Raw genomic sequence first — 21,441 nt, 5'->3', positions numbered from 1 at the left:
GGGCTGAGAAAAAGAAAAAGAAAAAATGCTTTAAAAGTTTCAGTTTTTTATTATTACCTGGGGGGGTGGTGTTGTTCAGAAGTGAGACATTTTTGGAGGTTTGGAAAATACTAAGAACACTTGACAAGAAGAGACAAGTTTGCGGTAATGATTTGTTACTTGCAGGTCCTCATTGTGGACATACTTGTGGGGTGTGTGTGTGAGCAAAGGAAGGGTTATATAAATACTAAATCTTTTGAATGAATGTTTATATGACTGAAATGATTTTTTAAAGTCTGAATTGATGTGTTTACTTCTAGGTCTTAATAAACATCAGAAATCTATGACTATTAGGTCATTTTGCTGGTAGGCAGCATTTTTCTGATCTTGATTGGGAACCCTAGTCATTTAATGGCAAGAATTTCCTTCCAGTCACTATTTTTAAAAAATTAAGAACATGTCACATTTAAGTTGCTCTTTGTGTTTAATATAGGTTTTGTAACCAAGTACAGTTTTTTAGCATAAGCACTGATAATTTCAGAATTGAAATACTACTGCCATCTTTCTGTCTTAGGCTTGGTTTCCTCGAGACCAAGTGTCCGTTAACGTGAACCAGTTTCTCTTAAGCATTTGTTACTGACCTCCTAACACTTGATTTTTTGTGGGTTGTCGTAGTTTTCATGATGTGACAAAAACTTATGCATGTTGATATCGAATATTTTATTGTTGTTCAACCTGTTGTATTGTCAATGAAGAACAGTAAAGGTGATATTGAAGAAAGCATTAAAGGTTTGCTAACAGGTGGCAATGAGTGTGGTGTTACTAGCAGAGATGCTTTTGAACAATACTGCTAGGGAATAGGTCTAATGAGATTTGGGATGTTTTTTAAAATTAGTCAGCATTAGTGTAATGTTCCTTCAGGGAGTGTTCGTAATGCCTGCAAGAATGTGTCAGTAGAGTGATCAGATTCCAGGCAAACCTTCAGTCGCTTTCAGTAGTTGACATAAAACACACCTGTGTGTTCTCTTCTCTGACATCAAAATTGTTTTGAAAAGCTTTTGACATCTGGAAGTGTAAAAAAGAGCAGATTTTGATTTATTTTCTGACAAGTAGGAAAAATAAATTCTAAACGTAATATGTTTTACCTGTATATGGTACCAGCAGGAAGGGCCTTGTTTATCTCATATCCTTCTCATCAACTGTGGAATAAAACCTCTGAGGTTGCATTATAGGTTAGTATTTTTCTTGTAGCATTTTAACGTGCTAAAGATGGAAATATGTATATATATTTACATAATAAACATAAAATATCATTCATTTATGATACAGTTGCACTCAGGTTGTCTTTCTTTTTCTTGGAAGGAGTCATGTAGAAACTCTCAAAACAGTCAAATTGTTTGTGAATAGGAATAGTGCTGATGAAGAAAACTGACCCAATTCGACTTAACTTTTTACAGAGTGATAGGCAAAGCTTTCCTTGATAACATACTTTTGCTCAGCATCAGTATTACTGTAAATGCTGTCACTTAAGAGAAAATATGTATCAAGTATCAATAAATTTACTTTGAACTCGAGCTAGTCTGCAGTAACTTTGGTAACTGAATCAGTTGGCCTTTTAAAAATATATGTTCTGTGTTTTATATATTGTATTTTAAAATAAAGTGTTTAAGGATTTTATGTGCCAGAATCCCTGGAAACCTAGGTGGATTTTTATTCACAGATTTTTCTTTTCAAAATTAAGCTTCACTTGGTTTGGCATCAGCAGCTTATTCTTTGCAATCCGTTTAATTGAGTAGGTTCTGCTGTTTATCCTAAAGTCCAGATAAATGGCTTTCAGCACACTGTTTATAGTTTAATAGTTCCTGAAGTGAGTCAACATTATCTGCTAACGTCTACATGTCATAACTAATGATCTCTCTGCTTATACTTTCTTGCTAGTGAGGAGACACTGAACTCTACAAAGGGAAGAGCCCTGAACACTTGGGGGTGGGGGGATTATTTGGGATGATGCCTGGACGAGGCATCGTTTTGGACGAGGCTTGTTTTCCCCTCATTGGTATGAAATGGGAAGAGAAATTTGTCCTTTACCATGATTTCAGCATGCACAAAAGCTGTCACAAAGTGCTGTATTCTAAGGACTGGGGTGAACATTTGGGGGGAAATAGCTATTAGAGAGATTTGTTTTATTCCAGATTATCTATCTAATTAATAATTAGCACAAGTTTGATACTTTTCTGGTCAGCCTATTAGACTTGCTAGTAGAGAAGGGGAGCCACCAGGAAATTCTCATATTACCACCAAATAGTTACTGTGGTTTTAATGATGAAAGCAGATATTTTTCTGTCTGCTAAGAAAGATGAAAAGCAATAACTTTCCTAGTTAACTAATCATATATCCTAAGTGGGGCCTATTCATTCTAAAAGACCCGCATGCTCTTCCCTTAAGGATAAAACAAAAGTCTGTGAGACTTCATTCCTCGTGAGAATCGGCAGGCCTGACGACTGTAAGAGTTAAAGCTGACAAGCTTTGCCAATCTCTGATTCATTAAATAATAAGAGTTCTTGCCTCCCATACTGAATTTTGGGCTTTTTAGGTAGAGAATAGGACATTCTGTAGGTGAACATTGAGAATGGTTTCTTAATAGCTGAAGTACAAACTCTTACATTCTGGGAAAATATTTGGTTTGATCTCATATATTCTTTGTCAAAGTGGAAAACTTTCTAACTGAAGTGACCATTTAAGGTAGCCACTGTCCTTTCCTCCCATATTAATATTATTGTTTGGGAGTAAGTACTTCGGTCATTTAAATAGAACATGAGTAAGTATGTATTTCATACCTTCTTACTCTGATACTGAAATTTAAAATCATATCCCCAATTTATCAAAATATTTCAGGGTGAAAAAACATAACGCACAGGGATATGTCCGCCTTATGTTGGTGTGGTTGAAGATAAAGAACCATATGAAGAAAGGGTTTATGAGAGGTAGTTATTTTTCATGTAGCCTCTTAGATTCAGGGTTTTCGTTGTTCTTTTTTTCAGTTGTTTCTCATGAGATACCATGTTGATAATTATTTTAAAAAGGAGGAAGGAAATATTTTTACCTTAGAATATAATGTATGGGCAAAAATATAATTTTTGGCATAAATGAGGAGTTATGAATTGAATAAAGAAATATAAAGAAGGAAAATTTAAAGGTAAGATCAGGCTTTTCAAAGGCAAGGCTGGGCCACTGAGTCTACTAGGCTTTGTGCAATTAAAAAATTTAAAAAATAAGATTGCTTTTGAAGAATGTTTTGAAAACTGAAGCCATTTGTTTATTGAAAGAGAGACAGCTTGAGCAACATGAGGCCAGAATGTTCCAATGTGTGCCATACACAGATTTAAGATAACACAATCATTACAATAACATAGTCTCAATTTGGATCTTTCCTCGGTGTTTCTGCCCAAATGTCAACAAGACTTTTGCCTTTGGCAAATCTTATTCCAATAAATCAAACAAAGTGGAGGGTGGTTCAGAATCTCAGCACTATTTTAATGGCCAATTAAGTATAATTTCAGAAAAAAAATTTTTTTTGTCCAAAAAAATATCAGGAGTCTATATTTTTTGCTAGTCATATACGTACCCAGGACCCAAGTCAGCCATCTTATTTTACTTTGGACGCACAGACCAGAGCACGGGAATCGTTAAAATATTAATATAACATTTTGTGGCATACTGCCTAAATCTTGGTCCTCCTCCGGTTAGCCTCAGAGTGTTATTTGGAACTTTAAATGCAGTATTATCTTTAACACTAATGTCTAAATATAAAGGAAGGCTCTAAGACTTGTCAGATTCTGATGAGAGAGAATGCTTTTATGGACATAGGAATTTCTTTTGACCCTTTTGCTCCTAATATATATCATATGGAATTTTTCTAATTTTTTTTAATATACTGCTTTGCTTAGCTGCTAATTAGCATCTAATCAATGAAAACAAAAAAATAACTTGAAATTTTAAACATTTTAAAATATATACCTTACATATGTACATTTTGAAATTGATATATTTTCTTCATTTCAGCTCTTTGGGTATATGTAATTGAATTTTTTGTTTCTGTTTTTTAACCATCTGCTATTAGGAAAGGGTGTCTGGTTTTGGGGTAAGGTTTTAGATTATTTAAAATGGCACAGATACTGGCCTGGGGGACAGATGGTTTTGTGTTTATATAGAGTGTCAAAGGAAAAAGAGTGAAAGTTTTGGTATGAGTGAATGATCAGCAGCCCTTTTATGACAAAAAAACAACAATAACAGAAAAAGTAACTTTTATTTACTCTCCCCCATTAGATTTTAAGGTTTGTGAGCATAGTGGCGGTTTCTTCTTCATCTCTGTGAAACCAACATGCTTCGTAGACAGCTTTGTGTATAATAAATATTTCTTAAATCAGTTTGGAGTTGCTAGCAGTTTTATGCTGGTTAAAATAAATATTTTATGCTGGCTTAAGCCATATATGATGGATAAGATAGTTGTGTCTCAAAGATAAATTTTATATCACATATTTTAATGAGTCAAGTCCAATAATATGGTTGACTTAATAAAAAGATAAAATTAATGGTAATCATTTGGTTTCAGTTTTCCCAACATTATAAAAGGAGTTTGATGTCTAGAATAGGTAAACCTCTTTAAAGAAAGATTTTTAAACGTTTATGTAGCTGATCAATTTGTGAAGTTGTGCTGATTTTAAAACAAACCAAAGAATTGCATGTTGAACTACCATGCTAAAAGTCAAAAGGGTAATATCAAAAAATAGATTTCTAGATACTTAAATGTTGTATATTTTTCTGCCTGTGTATAATCAGAGGCAGCTTTGAACCATCTGGAATTGTTACATAATACACTGTGGTCAGTGACTTTTTTTTCTTTTCTTTTTACTTACTTTTTTTTGATTCTAAGGTTTCCTTTCTCTTTCACCTTTCCACTGTCATATGCCGTGTATCTTGAACATAGCTCAATGCTTGACCAGAATAATCTCTCTTGCCAGCTTATAATCAAAGGGAGTACTGAGAAAAACAGCTGAGCTGTATTAGGCAACCACCGTCTGGACTGCATTTCTTAACTGGTGAATAACACATCACAGGTGCAGGATTAGTGTTGCCTACGGTGCTGTGCTTTTTAGTGGACACCCCTAGCAATTCTGTGTGTCCTCCTCATGTCTCGTCCTAAGGAACCTGGCAACGATCTATCAAGCGTACAGAAATCAAAAGTGAGTAGTGGGAGAAGCTTTATATCTTACAGAGGCTGTTTTTTCCCTCCAGAAATGTAAGCAAGATCAGTTAAGCCAATTCTGGTACACACAAAAGCGATGATAGAACTTAGTCTTTCTTGGCATAGAGGTTTGGGAATAGAACAATTCAGGGGTTCAAAAATTTCGCGCACAAAAATTACACGGCAAGAAAATGCAGTTTAGCTTAAATGTCCCAGCAATGTGTAATTTAGGTGACTTTTAAACTACTACAAATGTTGCATATATTATTATACCTTCTGTGTTGTCTGTGTGGTGGAGTGGGTATGTGTGTTTGCCCCTACACATTTTCCAATACTGTCACGGTTAAAACCAAGTGTTTTGGCTGTGTAACGTCCTGTGGTAGAGTTTGTAGTTTTTGATGTTGTAAATTCTTCTGCTATCTATGATATATGTCTCAATTCATAGATTATAAGTCAAAGTTGCTTTCTTGCAAATATGGTTTTTAAAAAATGCAAAAATATTTTAAAGTACAAATTAATGATTTAAACATTAGAAGAAATGAATGTTCTGAAAATTCAGTTTCTAAGTCGTTTAATTTGATCAGGAAGGTTATAAAATTGTTTTAAGGTAAAGTATACAGTCAGAGAAGCTAAGGCAAGTATATTTTAGTAATTCATGTCATTTTTGGTATCTATCTTAGAAAACTTTCCTATGAAGCATGACATAACTGAAAACAAAGCTATGTAGATAGCACTGCAGGTTTTGTACAGTTGTTTCTTCAGATTCTTTAGTTTTTCTCTTAAAACTCTGTAATGGCTTTCTAATATTCAGATCGTTTTAATTCATTTTGCTGCTGGTTATCATTATTCTATGTTGTTTCATCATAGACCTTTAAACTCATTGGTGATGATAGTAGTTGATAATAGTGCATTGTAAGTTAAGTTTTTAAATATATATATTCCATATATTTTATGCCTCAAATATTTGAACATTTGTAATAGCAATATATTTACATTTTCAAGATCAGTATGCTCCTTACTAAAGTATCCTTTAACAATTATCCAATTAGAGGATCCAGAAAGGATTAGAAACAGAGAGATCCTAAATGCTTTCCAGGTTTTTTCTTTGGGGAAAAAGAATAGCATGAACCTGGTGATTGGGTTTCTGATGTCTGGCTTCATTGTCACTTCTCTTCTTTACATAGATGTCTGTTCAAAGTAGTTTTACACTTCAAGCTGTCTTGGGAGTGCTTTGCAAAGCTGCGGAGTAAGTTTTGGTGCGGTGGCTAGTTGAACATCCGCTATGATTAGCTTTAGAACTCTGTGAAGCAGAGCACTGATAGAAAGTCACCGAATAAACCATAGCTCCTGGCTTGGCAGTCTGCCATGTCCTGGTTGATTCTTTGACATTATTGTCAAAGAGGCTGTGGTTCAGTTTCTTTTCTGACAAAGAAAAGAACAGACATATTAAGTATTTTTAAATGCAGAGATTTTTTTAACTTTTAAAATCATCCTATTAGCTGTGATTATGCTATTTTATGGATATAGATTCAGTTTGATGTTAAACTATCTTTAAACATGGTGGTTACTTGCTTGTAAAGTTTATTATTTCTTATGTTGATACTTTTATTAAGATACTTGTTATCATGTCATGTTTTAGAGTATTTTCAAAGATTTTTAATTTATATGAACACTTTGGTTGAGTTTCTCCAAATTCGAAAGCATATTAAAACCCGTGGGAAAGCTAGCTACTGTTCTACCTTTAAAGAGTATAAATGTGATGTCCTAAGAACTATAAATCATGTTATAATCAATTATGATGCTTACTCAGGCTCATAACTCTGTATTAGTTACCTGTAAAACAAACAAATATGAATATATATGTTGTATGTTCACATTTATGTAATATTTCACCTTTTTATGATTTGTTCAACTCGTAATCTAGCATCCCAGAATATAAAACACTTGAATTATTGAAGCTTTCACTTTTTATCCAGATGTTTTGGGGTCTCTGGGCAGAACTTTTATGATATAAAATGTTGAAAACATGGTTATCATACAGAAACTGAGTGATATGGTCATGTGGATGTGTAAGTATGGTAAAAAGAGAAACAATTGCTGGCAAATGGAAACATGTAAAATATTTTATTATAAAAGCTCTGGTTTCTATAGAGATCCAGCAAATCTTTAACATTGTAAAACTAGTGTGTTTTTCTTACCCTATTCGGTAGTGTCAACGGTGAGCCACTGAAATGAAAAACTGTCAGTATCCCTGGTGCTTATGTTTTCCATAAAATTTACTGGTTGATTCCTGTCACCCCTAGTAATCTTCCCTCCTGTGCCTCCTACCTAGGACTTACTTACATTTGACAATTATATGTGGCATCTTGACTTCTATTTTATTATTTTCATATACTGTTTTTGGTTTGCCATATGTAGCTGATTTGTCTCAGTGTATTCCACATGCAGTTGATTTGTCTCACCAGCAAGATTGTTACATTACTGAAGGTACTTCAGGTGCTCTGCGCCATTGTGTTATGTAGATGGAATGGATTTAATGATTATTTGCTAAATAAATGAATAATGAATAACAATGTATTATTCAGCTGTGAACAAAGTGTCAGTGTTTCGTAAACCAAAAAGCTCAATATTTTTATAGACTTTCTGTGCACAGTGATGAGCCAGAATGGCAAAGTTAATGGAAGTGACATGAAGCAAAAGAAAGGGGAATTGAAGAGGAAGAGAGGATCAGGATGAGAGAAAGAGGTCGGGGAAAGAAGAAATGGAAGAGAAGTAGAAACATTTAGGAGATGAAGCAGTAGAGAAAAGGAACAAAAACAATGGAGGGGGAGAAAGAGAAAAATCTGAAGAATGAAAACAAAAAAACTGAATAGTAAGCTTCAGCAGCACAGAAAACAGCAGTTTACTGTTATTCACTCTTAGTATGTGCAAGGAGCTGTGATAGGTGCTTTATTTGGAGTCTCTCTTCCAGTTCTCCTAGCGAGCCAGTGTGTGCTGCGACTTTCCACATCCTCTGTTAGAGAGGTCAGTGACTTGCTAAGGCAACAGAGCATGGCAGTAGCTAAGCTGGGCTTTGAACTGTTTTGTCCGTTTTACGTTATATCCTGGTCAAGTCTGAGTCTACTGCTTGGTGACCACACCTGGTGTTGGTTTCTCACCTGGCATTTCATCCCCCTCTATAGCATGGTAGCCCCAGAACTTACCACCTACAGCCTCCCTTGTCCCTCTCTCCTCTGACTTCTGAGACTCGAAGGAGAAAGAAACTCCTGTGCAGTTAGTTCACTTCACTATTAATAATTGAAAGTCTACTCTTTCTTTGTAATGCATGTGATTTTGCTTTGGTAGTTTTGAATCTAAGTTGTATTTATATTTTGTTTTCAAAAGAGTTTAGGCACGTATTTCAACTTTTTATTAACGATTGCGTTTCATGTTGTTTATATATATATTTTTTTCTAAGTTCTTGTTGCAAACAACATAGAAAAATTGTTTGAAAATGTCTTGGTATAATGAAAGAGGGTTAGGCAATGAAAATTGAGGTCAGGACTTTTGAATTGAGTATGCTTATTAGACAGTAAATTAAATTATTAAATGGAGTTAAATGATTCAAGGCTTAAGTGATGAAAATAAAAGCTAGTTATCTATTTAAACCCACCATTCAGGATCACGAAAAGTTAGCTTGAAAATTAATATTGTTTTCAAGCTCTGATTCAAGTTTTATTCCTGTGTGTTATAGGTTTTGGGTTTTAACCAGTGTACTCTTTAAACCAGTTTTGGTTGAGAAGGGAAATGAGCATTGATTCACATTATTTATTATCATAGCAACATGGATAGTGTTAGACTGGATCAGTCCCAAAGCATTGCTGGACAGTTCAGTAGTACTTTCAAATTTTCTTCCACTAATCTTTTTACCCAAGATACTTGAAGTACAAGCTTGTGTGATATGAATTTCAATTTCTCTTCTTGGTCCGGCCTGCCCTCTTGTGAAGGTGATGTAGAACAGAGAAGACACTCAAAGTTTTGTTAATTTTTGAGATATTTAGAGAGCTAAAAAGTAAAAAATAAAATGAAGAAAGGAAAATAGATTACTAGTAGATCCTGTGGCACAATATAATTACATGTCATCTTTAAATGAATTTTGAAGACTCACATCCATTTCTTAGTATTAATGCATAGTGTATTTGAGATTTAATTTCCTTGAATTATTGCTGTTCATAAAGATCGTTCTCCATGTGTTTTAATGTGACAGTAGATTCTGATATTCTCTTCACTATGACATATATCATACAACAATATTTTATATCACAGACTTAAAACGTTTTATTCTATTTTTGAAATAAGAATGTAACCAAGAAAAAATAATCAAAACTAGTACATTAACTAAAATGTACTTTAGGATATAATGGATGAATATGGAAGCTAAAATTTATTTCTTGCAGAGTTGTAGTATTGTATTTTTTTTGCAATTTACTGTTCTGTGTTTTCTGATATTTCTATAAAAATCTTGTTTCATTTTTCTGTAAAAATCATATGGAATGGTACACTATAATATAATATAGAAATAGTAAAAATAATTGATTTTTTAAGTATATACATCAAAAATGAGTTATTTTATAGTGTTTATACCAGGCTGCCAGCTAATAATTGTCCACTGATTCCAGATGAGTACTTTAAAGACATTCTTTATAACTCTGCCTTACTTCCTAACTTACACAAGAAGAGATGCCATAGAAAACTTGTGTATAACTATATACAGACATACAAAATAGCTGAAAACATGTGTGTAACTGTAACATATATCCATGAAAAGATGTTCAAGGAAGATAACCATCTGTTTAGCTTTTGTAATTGAATGGAAGTCACACTATTGCATGCTGATCATTATATTATTTTGTGAAGTTTGAGTAATTTGCCTGAAAATTTGTAAATCTATCTCCTATATGAAAATCATAAGGAATATAATTTAGTTGCAATTCATTAAGAACACACACGCGCGCACGCACACACACACACACACACACACAGAAACATGTTTGGAAGTGACCTTGTGGTTCAGTTGCTCCCTAAAAAAATCTACTGATCCTCTGAAAAATAAGGAACAAGTTTAGATTGGCTTCCACAGGCCCTACTTTGTATTATCATGGTAGTTTGGATAGTTAACAACCTGGATTAACTATAATGTAACTAGCTAAGCTAACCAGGCAGCATCTGAAGTGTCTGGATTCACACTGTTAAGCTAAAGATTGGTATTAGGGAGAAAAAGGGGTGGGGAGTTAGGGGAGGAGGAAGGTAGGAGGGAGGAAGGAAACTGAAAATGGACTGAACTAAAGAGGGTGTAGTATTTATTCCTAAGACATTTCCGAACAGTCTGACTTTTCTCAGTTTTTTTCCCTCTTACATTTTTCTGTCAGATTTATTTATAATTCTATTACTAAATATTAAAAAAGCCTTAACTGTCTGGAAAGCTACTGGGAAGAAATAATCAATTTTGTTGAAATTCTTTTCAACCTAAGTAGAAACCATTCACTATTTAGCTTTCCTTGGTGGAAAAAAATTCCTTTTAATTTGCTGATTTAGAAAATATAATGTACTAAGTTACATGTAATGTTTCTTTCATAATTAGTAATCTTGCCATTGTTTTTAATGATTATCTTCTTTTATATAAATTTATCAGAAAGTCAGGCTAAATTCATGTTTTTATGAGATGATTATTAATTTTATATACATGTAATTGCCTTTTTTATACCTTAGCTGATGTGTTCAGTCTTGTTTTTGATCTAAAATGCCTAAGCTTGCCTATATGAGGCTGGCTAGATTTGGCATAAATTCAGAATGACTTTATATGAAAGTGATCCTTTTATAAATCCCTTTTCATAATTATAGCAGTAGATAAAACAGATCAGTTTCTCATTGACCCTTTATTTCAAACGTGGACTAGCTATTAGGAAGATCTTAAGGAAATTGAACCAATAATTTAAAACCTCCAAACAAACAAAAGTCTAGTTCCAGATGGCTTCACTGGTCAATTCTATCAAACATTCAAAGAAGAATTAATACCAGTCCTTCTCAAACTCTTCCAAAAATAGAAGAGGAAACACTTCCAAAATCATGTTATGAGGCCAGCATTTCCTTGATATCAAAACCAGACAAGGGCACCATAAGAAAAGAAAATTACGGATCAATATCCCTGATGAACGTATCTAAAAATCCTCAACAAAATATTAACAAACCAAATTCAACAATATATTGAAAGGATCATACACCGTGATCAAATGGGATTTATTCCAGGGATGTAAGGGTGTTGCAACATCCAAAAATCAATCAATGTGATTTACCACATGAACAAAATGAAGGATGAAAATCTTATCATCTAAATACATGCAGAAAAAGCATTTGACAAAATTCAACATCCATTTATGATAAAAACAACAACAACAACTCTCAAAACAGGTGTAGAAAGAATATGCTTAAACACAGGAAAGGCTATATATATGACAAGCCCACAGCTAACATCATACTCAACAGTGAAAAGCTGAAAGCTTTTCCTTTAAGATTAGGACCAAGACCAAGATGCCCACTCTGGCCTTTTTTTTTTTTTTTTTTTGCGGTACGCGGTCCTCTCTCTGTTGTGGCCTCTCCCGTCGTGGAGCACAGACTCTGAACGCGCAGGCTCAGCAGCCGTGGCTCACTGGCCTAGCCGCTCCACAACATGTGGGATCTTTCCGGACCGGGGCATGAACCCGTGTCCACTGCATCAGCAGGTGGACTCTCAACCACTGCGCCACCAGGGAAGCCCAACTCTGGCCATTTTTATTCAACATAGTATTGGAAATGCTAGCCAGAACAATTAGGCAAAAAAAGAATAAAAGGCATCTAAATTGGAAAGGAAGAAGTAAAACTGTCACTATTGGCAGATGACATGATGTTATATATAGAAAACCCTAAAAACTCCACCAAAAACTGTTGGAACTAATAAATGAATTCAGTGAAATTGAAGGATATAAAAGCAGTATAGAGAAATCTGTTGCATTTCTATACACTAATAATGAATGAACTATCAGAAAGAGAAATTAAGAAAACGATTTCCATTTACAATTGCATCAAAAAGAATAGAATACCTAGGAATAAATTTAACCAAGGAGGTGAAAGACCTGTGCACTAAAAACTATCAGACATTGATGAAACAAATTGAAGAAGACAAAAACAAATGGAAAGCTAATCCATGCTCACAGACTGGGAGAATTAATATTGTTAAAATGTCCATATTACGCAAAATAGTCTACAGATTCAATACAATCCCTATCAAAATTCCAATGGCATTTTTCACAGTAATAGAACAAACAACCCTAAAATTTGTATAGAACCACAAAAGACCCTGAATAGCCAAAGTAATCTTGAAAAAGAAGAACAAAGCTCAAGGCATCATGCTCCCAGCTTGCAAACTATATTACAAAGCTGTAGTCACCAAACAGTACGGTATTGGCAGAAAAACAGACACATAGATCAATGGAACAGAATAGAGAGCCCAGAAATAAACTCACACTCTTATGGTCAGTTAATCTATGACAAAGGAGCCAAGAATATACAATGGTAAAATGATAGTCTCTTCAATAAATGGTGTTGGGAAAACTGGATAGCTACATGCAGTAGAATGAAACTGGACCATTATCTTACACCATACACAAAAAGTAACTCAAAATGTATTAAAGGCTTGATTGTAAGACCTGAAAGCATGTAACTCATCAAAGAAAACATAGGTTGTAAGCTCTTTGACATAGGTCTTGGTGTTGGTATTTTGGATTTGACACCAAAAGCAAAGCCAAGCAAAAAGAAACGAGTGGGACTACCTTAAACTAAAAAGCTTCTGCACAGCAAAGGAAACCCTCAACAAAATGAAAAGGCAACCTACTGAATGGGAGAGGATACTTACAAATCGTATATCTGTAAAGGGGTTGATATCCAAAATATATAAAGAACTCATACAACTCAGTAGCAAAAAACAAAGTTCCATTTAAAAAAAATGGGCAGAGGATCTGAATAATACTCATTTTTCCAAAGAAGACATACAGATGGCCAACAGGTACATGAAAAAATGCTTAACATCCCTAATCAATAGGGAAATATGTATCAAAACCTCAGTGAGATATCACCTCACACCTGTTAGAATGGCTGTTCTCAAAAAGACAGGTGATAACAAATGCTGGTGAGGATGTGGAGAAAAGGAAACCCTTGTACATTGTTGGTGGGAATGTAAATTGGTGCAGCCACTATGGAAAACAGTATGCAGCTCCCTCAAAAAATTAAAAATAGAACTACCATGAGATCCAGCAATTCCAATTCTGGGTATTTATCCAAGAAAACAAAAACACTAACTTGAAAAGATATATGCACCTCTATGTTCATTTGCAGCATTATTTACAATGGCCAAGATATGGAACAACCGAAGTGTCCAGCAAGGGATGGATAAAGAAGATGTGGTACATTGTTGTACATCTGAAACTAATATTGTATGGCAACTATACCTCAATTTAGATACCATAATCTTTCTTTTTAACTGTGCTCTTAGCTTTTGAGTCTAATCATATTTATTCCTTCTGTTGCTACTGCTTCTCTTCTCCCTTGTCTTCTCTTTTTAGCCTCCAAATTATCACTTAATTATTTTAGTTTAATCTTGTGACTGGAAATGTGAATCATGTGATAACGATTTTCATTTCATAAGGAATTAAACACATATAGATTAATTGACTCCTTAGTAGCAATTACATACTTTTATGGATTACTCCCTTGATTATTTTGGCAAAAGCAAATAAAGAACTCTCCACCTGTCTCAGATTTGCATTTAATTATCCATGTATTTAATGCTAATTAAAAGCAATCATTTATCATCTCACTACATTTACTTGTTTGGATCATATTGTATGAAAGCAGCCTTATATGTTCATTCAGTATGTTGTCTGTTAACTCAGTTTATAGAAATGGTATCTGTCGTGAGCTAGCTATGCTTATGTTTTTGTTCTTATGAATGTGTTTTTGGTAAAATATCATGTATTCTGACTGCATGTTACAGTGTTAAACATTTTAGAAGGATTATGCAGCAATATTTCATCTTCACAATCTCTATAGAAAGGATGATTTTTACCTTCTGATTACCAAGTTTTTATTGCTAGTGTCTCCTCTGGAACTCTTTTATATTGTTGGGGGTTTTTTTGTTTGTTTTAGCCCCTTTTCTTGTTCATATAGTGGGATTTTGTAATTAAAATGCTCTGTAAACTGCCCTTTTCAACAAAAATTACATTTTAACAGTCTTCCTTGTCAGGAAGTATACTTTCACATCTACATTTTAATGACTACATAGGAATCTCTTTTAAGAGACCTGACTTATTCCCTCTTGTTGTAAACACAGATTGTTAAGCAATATCGCAAAGAATCTCCTTCTAACTAAATTTTATATCATTATTTTGTTTAAATAAATTTAAAATGTGAGAAAATCATGAATCCTGTATTAAAATGTTTTTTACAAAATGACATCTTCTTTCCAGTAGTATAAAGATGTTTCTTTTTATACTGTAGACCATTCTGTGTGAATATTCCATTTAACAACTTTTCCCACCACGTGGTAAATTCTGTGTATGTTTAGTTCATCCTACTTACCTAGGCTGTGTCTGGAACAAGGCAGGCACCCAATATGTGTTTGCTAAGTAGACATATGCATAATAAATGAATTTTTATTATTTTGTTTTAAAAACTTCAAAGAGCAGGGGCCTGGTATGGAAGAAAGCAGGATGTAATAAGTTTTAAATATCTTACCTTCATCACTTTGAGATACTTTGAGGTAATTTAGGTCATAAAGTTAGTAAGACTGAGAAACAGATTTAAAAAGAAGGAAACCAGCATGGCAGGGTGATATATAGGCATACCAATACCCACTGCACCTGGATAGCAAGTGGTGCTAGGGCATTTATGCAGGCTTTAAATACAAGATACTAACATGAACTGTGTTTAACTTCACTTTATTTTGGAATTTAACTTAAGGATGAGCACCGATTTTATAGAAATAATAAACACCTATTGGGATTAATTTTATGGTTGGATTAAATAAGTATTTACTTAATCTAGTCCTAGTTTTCTCAAAGTGGAGTCTGCACATCATCTGTCTAAGTCACCTGGGGTCTTGTGGAATAATGCCTTTCCCTTGGCTCATCTGAGACCTGCGGAATCAGAATCACTGTGGGTGGCCCAGGATTCTGAATATAACAGACTCTTCATATATTACAATTGATGTGTCTTCTGCAGACTAAAATATAAGGAACTGTTTGAGAAAGTTAGGTGCACATCTTACATAAATTTGAAAAATCTAATGAAATATTAGAATTAATGATTGGGGGAAATTCTGGTAAATGGATCTAACATATTCTTTTTTCCCTTAATTACTACTTTCTACAAATTCAACTAATTAGCATAACATAGAGAAAGTCAGGATAGATCATCACAGACCTTTTTCTAAACTCTTCATTCTCTGATATAACCAGTGGTTGGAGGCACTAATTTGTAGTTAAAAAAAACAAAAAAAACAAATGTACACTGTACATATCTATTGTGCATACTGTACTTCTGATCTAGAATTTCAATTTTTTAACCCAGTATCTTTCAGATAATATTTTTGTTGAAATTGTATTTAACTGTAGGCAAATTGGATGTGTTGTTAGATTTTAAATCAGACATTGCTCAGGGTGACAATTTATACAGTGACATAGCATGTAGGAGAGCTCTTACCACAATGCCTGAAACCTGGTGTCAATTAATCTATGCCTCCTTCTGAAGCATCCTTTCTTTCCAAAAGTGGTGGTAAAGAAGAAAACATGAAAACTGTCTCAGTGATATGTCACCCTAGGTTGTGCAACATTGCCTTACTATTTAAAAGGTAAAAAATTAGATTTCTCCAATAACATTAGCTAACATTTATCAAGTAATACTATGTAACATACCCACTCTAAGCTCTTGACATGAGGTAGGTGCTTATAATTATCTCCATTTTGATGATAAGAAAATGAAGCACAGTGGGACTATTTGTAAAGCTATTCAATGTCAACTAACTGGTAAACAGTAAAGCCTACTTTAGAACCAGAAAAATCTGTCTCTAAACATCATGTCTACTATCGTATCTTCCACTGAAGATGTAGAATCATTGCTACTGTAATAGGTCGTCACTTTCGCTTGTATATCTTGATAATTAAATTTTTATCTTCCTAATGAATGTTGCAGATTAAATATGTTTAATGATTTCTTTAAAAAATACATGATATACCTAAAGTGAAGAGAACCCTAAAGTAAAGAGACGGGTAGAAAGTTTTAGGGCCCAGATGATCTGGGTGTAAATGCTGGCTTCATGACTTATTAGCAGGGTGCAGATCACTTAAACGTCGAGTCTTAATTTTCTCATCTGAAAATGGGAATGGTTATATTTACTCACAGCATTACCGCACAGAGTAGAGATAATCTATATAATAGTGGGTCATTGAACTGCTTGCACTCAATCAAATACAACTATTATAACTTAATGTAGAAACTACTATTCTCAAAGGATTATGAGAATTTCTAATGAGACATATATATCATATAGAAGGTATAATCTTTAGCGTCAAAACATCAGAATATGTTTTCTGTTTAAACGTTTAACTATTATGAGTACTTAATATTTTGTTTAATATCATCATTCTTTGGACAGAAGACTGTGGCTGGGCTATCCCAAAGATGCTTAAACTCTTACTGTTTCTTCTTTTCAGCAAACTTCCTTGATAACATGCTTTTGCGAAGTTCAGGAAAATTGAACGTGGGCACCAGGAAAGAGGATGGTGAGAGTACAGCCCTCACCCCTCGCCCAAAGATCTTGCGATGTAAATGCCACCACCACTGTCCAGAAGACTCAGTCAACAATATTTGCAGGTTGGTCATATAAATTATTTAACTCTAGTTTTAATAGGAAGCCATCCTTTTTTGACTATAGAATTGTAGGCTAGTGTTTCCAAGAGCACATTTTGGGGAATAGGTCCTAAACCCATTAACTCTCAGAGCTGTGCCTGTATGTAGAGACGTACTGAATCACATTTTGCCCTGAAATGTTGTTCTGAGGTCATTCTTCCTGCAAACATCACATGTGCACATAAACAGAGAGCACAGATCCCAGGGTCCCTGTCAAGGAGCAAGAACCAATTATTTTCTTTCAAAAGACCTCAGCCCCCAAAATAAATGCAGTAGCAGTGGTGTCAAATGTGTTTTGTTTGTTTGTTTGTTTGTTCTAACATTTATTATGGTCATGGTGTTAGTATCTTGGAAAGAACACCTAAGCTGTTGGAAATATTTATAAACTGCTTCTGGGAAACAGCGTGGTAATAGAGTTTATGTGAGTCCACCAGAAGTTAAGATTAAGACGCTAAATACTAGAGAATAAACTCCTCAGTAGCTAATCATGTTTGTATAAATACTTTCTAATATTTGAAACTGCACCGTTTGCCTCTTTCTTCCTTATACATCTTTATGCAGCCACATCCATTTTTTTGGTCACTGTCCCTGCACTGACTCCCCAGGGTGAGGACAACAGTAAATAAAGAGGCCAGAGTGTGTCCAGGGCAAAGTGGCTGAGATAACAAGACAAGTGTGGGTCTCAGGAGTTAAAATGTCAGAGAAGCAGAGACTCCCTCAAGGAGGATAATGGACCCAAATAGGAAGATGGGCTGCTGGCTTTGAACTCCGGGCAGAATATCTGGGCAACCATTTGGGACCTCACTCCCCAGGAAGGAGCGTGAAACTGAGTTGAATGCTTTTCTTTTTCATGCTGAGACCTTTTTTTTTTTTTTTAAAGTTTCCTGTGAAGTGGGATCTGTCTAATACAAGCTCACCAGTGTATCCTGAAATATGTAGCTCAAGAAATATGTATTAACTGAATGACACAAGGAGGAAATTTGGGTGTATTCGTAAACATATGTCTCATTTAATCAGCACAACAACTCAGCATGATAGGGAATTCTTCTTTCTTACCTTTAGACCTAAGGAATTCAGGGCCCAGAGAGGTCTAGTAACTTGGCCCTTGTATGATAGACAAGGTTGCAATCTCTGAGCGCTTACGCCAAGATAAAATGACTCCAAAGCTCAGGCAGTGTTTCCTGGGAACACTACCTTTTTGCAGTAAACAGAAAAAGTATCAGGAAAATTACAAAGTTTTCTGAAGAAGAGAAAATTATCAGGATGAAGCATATTAGGGAGATATTTTACTATTTTGTGTGAGTCTGTAGTAATTAAGTGTGAATCTGTGTGTGCCCTTTGAGCTGTAGTTGGGGTGATCATACGTTCAGGTTTTCCAAAATTATCCCAATTTCAAATATTTTGTCCTATTTTCCTTATAGGCCATTGAAGCGTTCTAAGTTGATTTGGAAGAAGGTGTTGAGGCATGGTTAACTGCAGTGCAAGTTCTTTGTGGTGGGAAGGAGAAGCTTGGCATATAGGAGGAGACGTGGTGGGATTTGAGCCTGGAGACAGGGGAAATTTGTCTGTGTTCTAAAGGGGATGTTTAAGCAGGAGTGGCAGTGGAGACTGAGGTGATCTGATTTGCTTTTTAGAAAAATTTTCTCCGCTGCAGAGTATTGAATGTATTAGAGGGAGACAAAAGTAAGTTCAAGAACAACAGCAGACGAGTAAGAGAAATTGAAAAGTAGATTCAGGAAGGACAGTTTATGTGAGAGAAAATGTTCTCGGATGAGGGTGATGCTGGTGCAGGAGACAGTTGGATGTATTGGAGAAATATTTAGAAGGAAAGTTTTATGTTGACGCCACGGAGATGAGAGGGGACCAAGAGGAGCTTCACAAGTTGGCAGGGGTACACTTAGGTGCATATTGTAGCCTTTTGTTGAAAGACGACAGAGGAAAAGAATCAAGTTGCAATCTGGATATACTAAGTTTAAGGTTTCTGACACATCCAAGTAGAGATCTCCGAGAGTAGGCCTATCAATAGACTATGGATTTGGAGCTCAGGTAAGAGGTTGGGGAGAGAGTAGAGTAACTAGAACATTAGTCAGTTTTTTTGTTTTTGTTTTCAATCTCCCAATTCATCACACCACCACCACCCTGCCGCTTTCCCCCCTTGGTGTCCATACGTTTGTTCTCTACATCTGTGTCTCAGTTTCTGCTCTGCAGACTGGTTCATCTGTACCATTTTCTAGGTTCCACATATATGCATTAATATGTGATATTTGTTTTTCTCCTTCTGACTTACTTCACACTGTATGACAGTCTCTAGATCCATCCACATCTCTACAAATGACCCAATTTTTCCCCCTTTTTATCGCTGAGTAATATTCCATTGTATATATGTACCACATCTTCTTTATCCAGTCATCTGTTGATGGACAATTAGGTTGCTTCCATGACCTGGCTATTGTAAATAGTGCTGCAATGAACATTGGGGTGCATGTGTCTTTTTAAATTATGGTTTTCTCTGGATATATGCCCAGTAGTGGGATTGCTGGGTCATATGGTAGTTCTATTTTTAGTTTTTTAAGGAACCTCCATACTGTTCTCCATAGTGGCTGTATCAATTTACATTCCCACCAACAGTGCAAGAGGGTTCCCTTTTCTCCACACCCTCTCCAGCATTTGTTGTTTGTAGATTTTCTGATGATGCCCATTCTAACTGGTGTGAGGTGATACCTCATTGTAGTTTTGATTTGCATTTCTCTAAGGATTAGTGATGTTGAGCAGCTTTTCATGTGCTTCTTGGCCATCTGTATGTCTTCTTTGGAGAGATGTCTATTTAGGTCTTCTGCCTACTTCTGGATTGGGTTGGTTGTTTTTTTAATATTGAGCTGCATGTGCTGTTTATATATTTTGGAGATTAATCCTTTGTCCGATGATTCATTTGCAAATATTTTCTCCCATTCTGAGGGTGGTCTTTTCATCTTGTTTATGGTTTCCTTTGCTGTGCAAAAGCTTTTAAGTTTCATTAGGTGCCATTTGTTTATTTTTTGTTTTTAGTTCCATTAGTCTAGGAGGTGGATCTAAAAAGATCTTGCTGTGATTTATGTCAAAGAGTGTTCTTCCTATGTTTTCCACTAAGAGTTTTATAGTGCCTGGTCTTACATTTAGGTCTCTAATCCATTTTGAGTTTATTTTTGTGTATGGTGTTAGGGAGTGTTCTAATTTCATTCTTTTACATGTAGCTGTCCAGTTTTCCCAGCACCACTTACTGAAGAGACTGTGTTTTCTCCATTGTATATCCTTGCCTCCTTTGTCATAGATTAGTTGAACATAGGTGCATAGTTTTATCTCTGGGCTTTCTATCCTGCTCCATTGATCTATATTTCTGTTTTTGTGACAGCACCGTATTGTCTTGATTACTGTAGCTTTGTAGTATAGTCTGAAGTCAGGGAGTCTGATTCCTCCAGCTCCTTTTTTTTTCCCTCAAGACTGCTTTGGCTATTCAGGGTCTTTTGTGTCTCCATACAAATTTTAAGATTTTTTCTTCTAGTTCTGTAAAAAATGCCATTGGTAATTTGATAGGGATTGCATTGAATCTGTAGATTGCTTCAGGTAGTATAGTCATTTTCACAGTACTGATTCTTCCAATCCAAGAACATGGTATATGTCTCCATCTGTTGGTATCATCTTTAATTTCTTTCATCAGGATCTTATAGTTTTCTGCATACAGGTCTTTTGTTTCCCTAGGTAGGTTTATTCCTAGGTATTTCATTCTTTTTGTTGCAATGGTAAATGGGAGTGTTTCCTTAATTTCTGTTTCAGATGTTTCATCATTAGTGTATAGGAATGCAAGAGATTTCTGTGCAATTTTGTTTCCTGCAACTTTACCAAATTCATTGATTAGCTCTAGTAGTTTTCTGGTGGCATCTTTAAGATTATGTATAGTATCATGTCATCTGAAAACAGTGACAGTTTTACTTCTTTTCCAATTTGTATCTCTTTTATTTCTTTTTCTTTTCTGATTGCTTCCAAAACTATGTTGAATAATAGTGGTGAGAGTGGACATCCTTGTCTTGTTCCTGATTTTAGAGGAAATGCTTTCAGTTTTTCACCAGTGAGAATGATGTTTGCTGTGGGTTTGTCATATATGGCCTTTATTATATTGAAGTAGTTTCCCTCTATAACCACTTTCTGGAGAGTTTTTATCATAAATGGGTGTTGAATTTTGTCATATTGATTTTCTGTTTGGATGA

At 34.9% G+C, this 21,441-nt stretch overlaps 1 protein-coding gene across 6 annotated transcripts in view; it reads left to right on the top strand.

The window, feature by feature from the left end:
* Nucleotides 1-21,441, top strand: part of BMPR1B (bone morphogenetic protein receptor type 1B) — a 221,796-nt gene that overhangs the window by 140,530 nt on the left and 59,825 nt on the right. For 5 of the 6 annotated variants that reach the window (XM_024736109.1, XM_024736110.1, XM_024736111.1 and 2 more), the window contains one exon: nt 17,005-17,164. In XM_024736109.1, coding sequence (XP_024591877.1) covers nt 17,022-17,164 — 143 coding nt within the window. In that variant the 5' untranslated portion in view covers nt 17,005-17,021. Of the gene's footprint in view, nt 1-5,024; nt 5,223-17,004; nt 17,165-21,441 lie in introns of those variants that run through there. The other variant, XM_024736112.1, reaches the window with a different exon arrangement.

The sequence above is a fragment of the Neophocaena asiaeorientalis genome, unplaced genomic scaffold (genome assembly GCF_003031525.2).
Source record: "Neophocaena asiaeorientalis asiaeorientalis breed wild unplaced genomic scaffold, Neophocaena_asiaeorientalis_V1.1 scaffold7, whole genome shotgun sequence".
In the NCBI taxonomy this organism is placed as follows: domain Eukaryota; kingdom Metazoa; phylum Chordata; class Mammalia; order Artiodactyla; family Phocoenidae; genus Neophocaena; species Neophocaena asiaeorientalis.
Note: the sequence above shows the minus strand (reverse complement) of the source record. Positions and strands in the feature narration are given on the sequence as shown.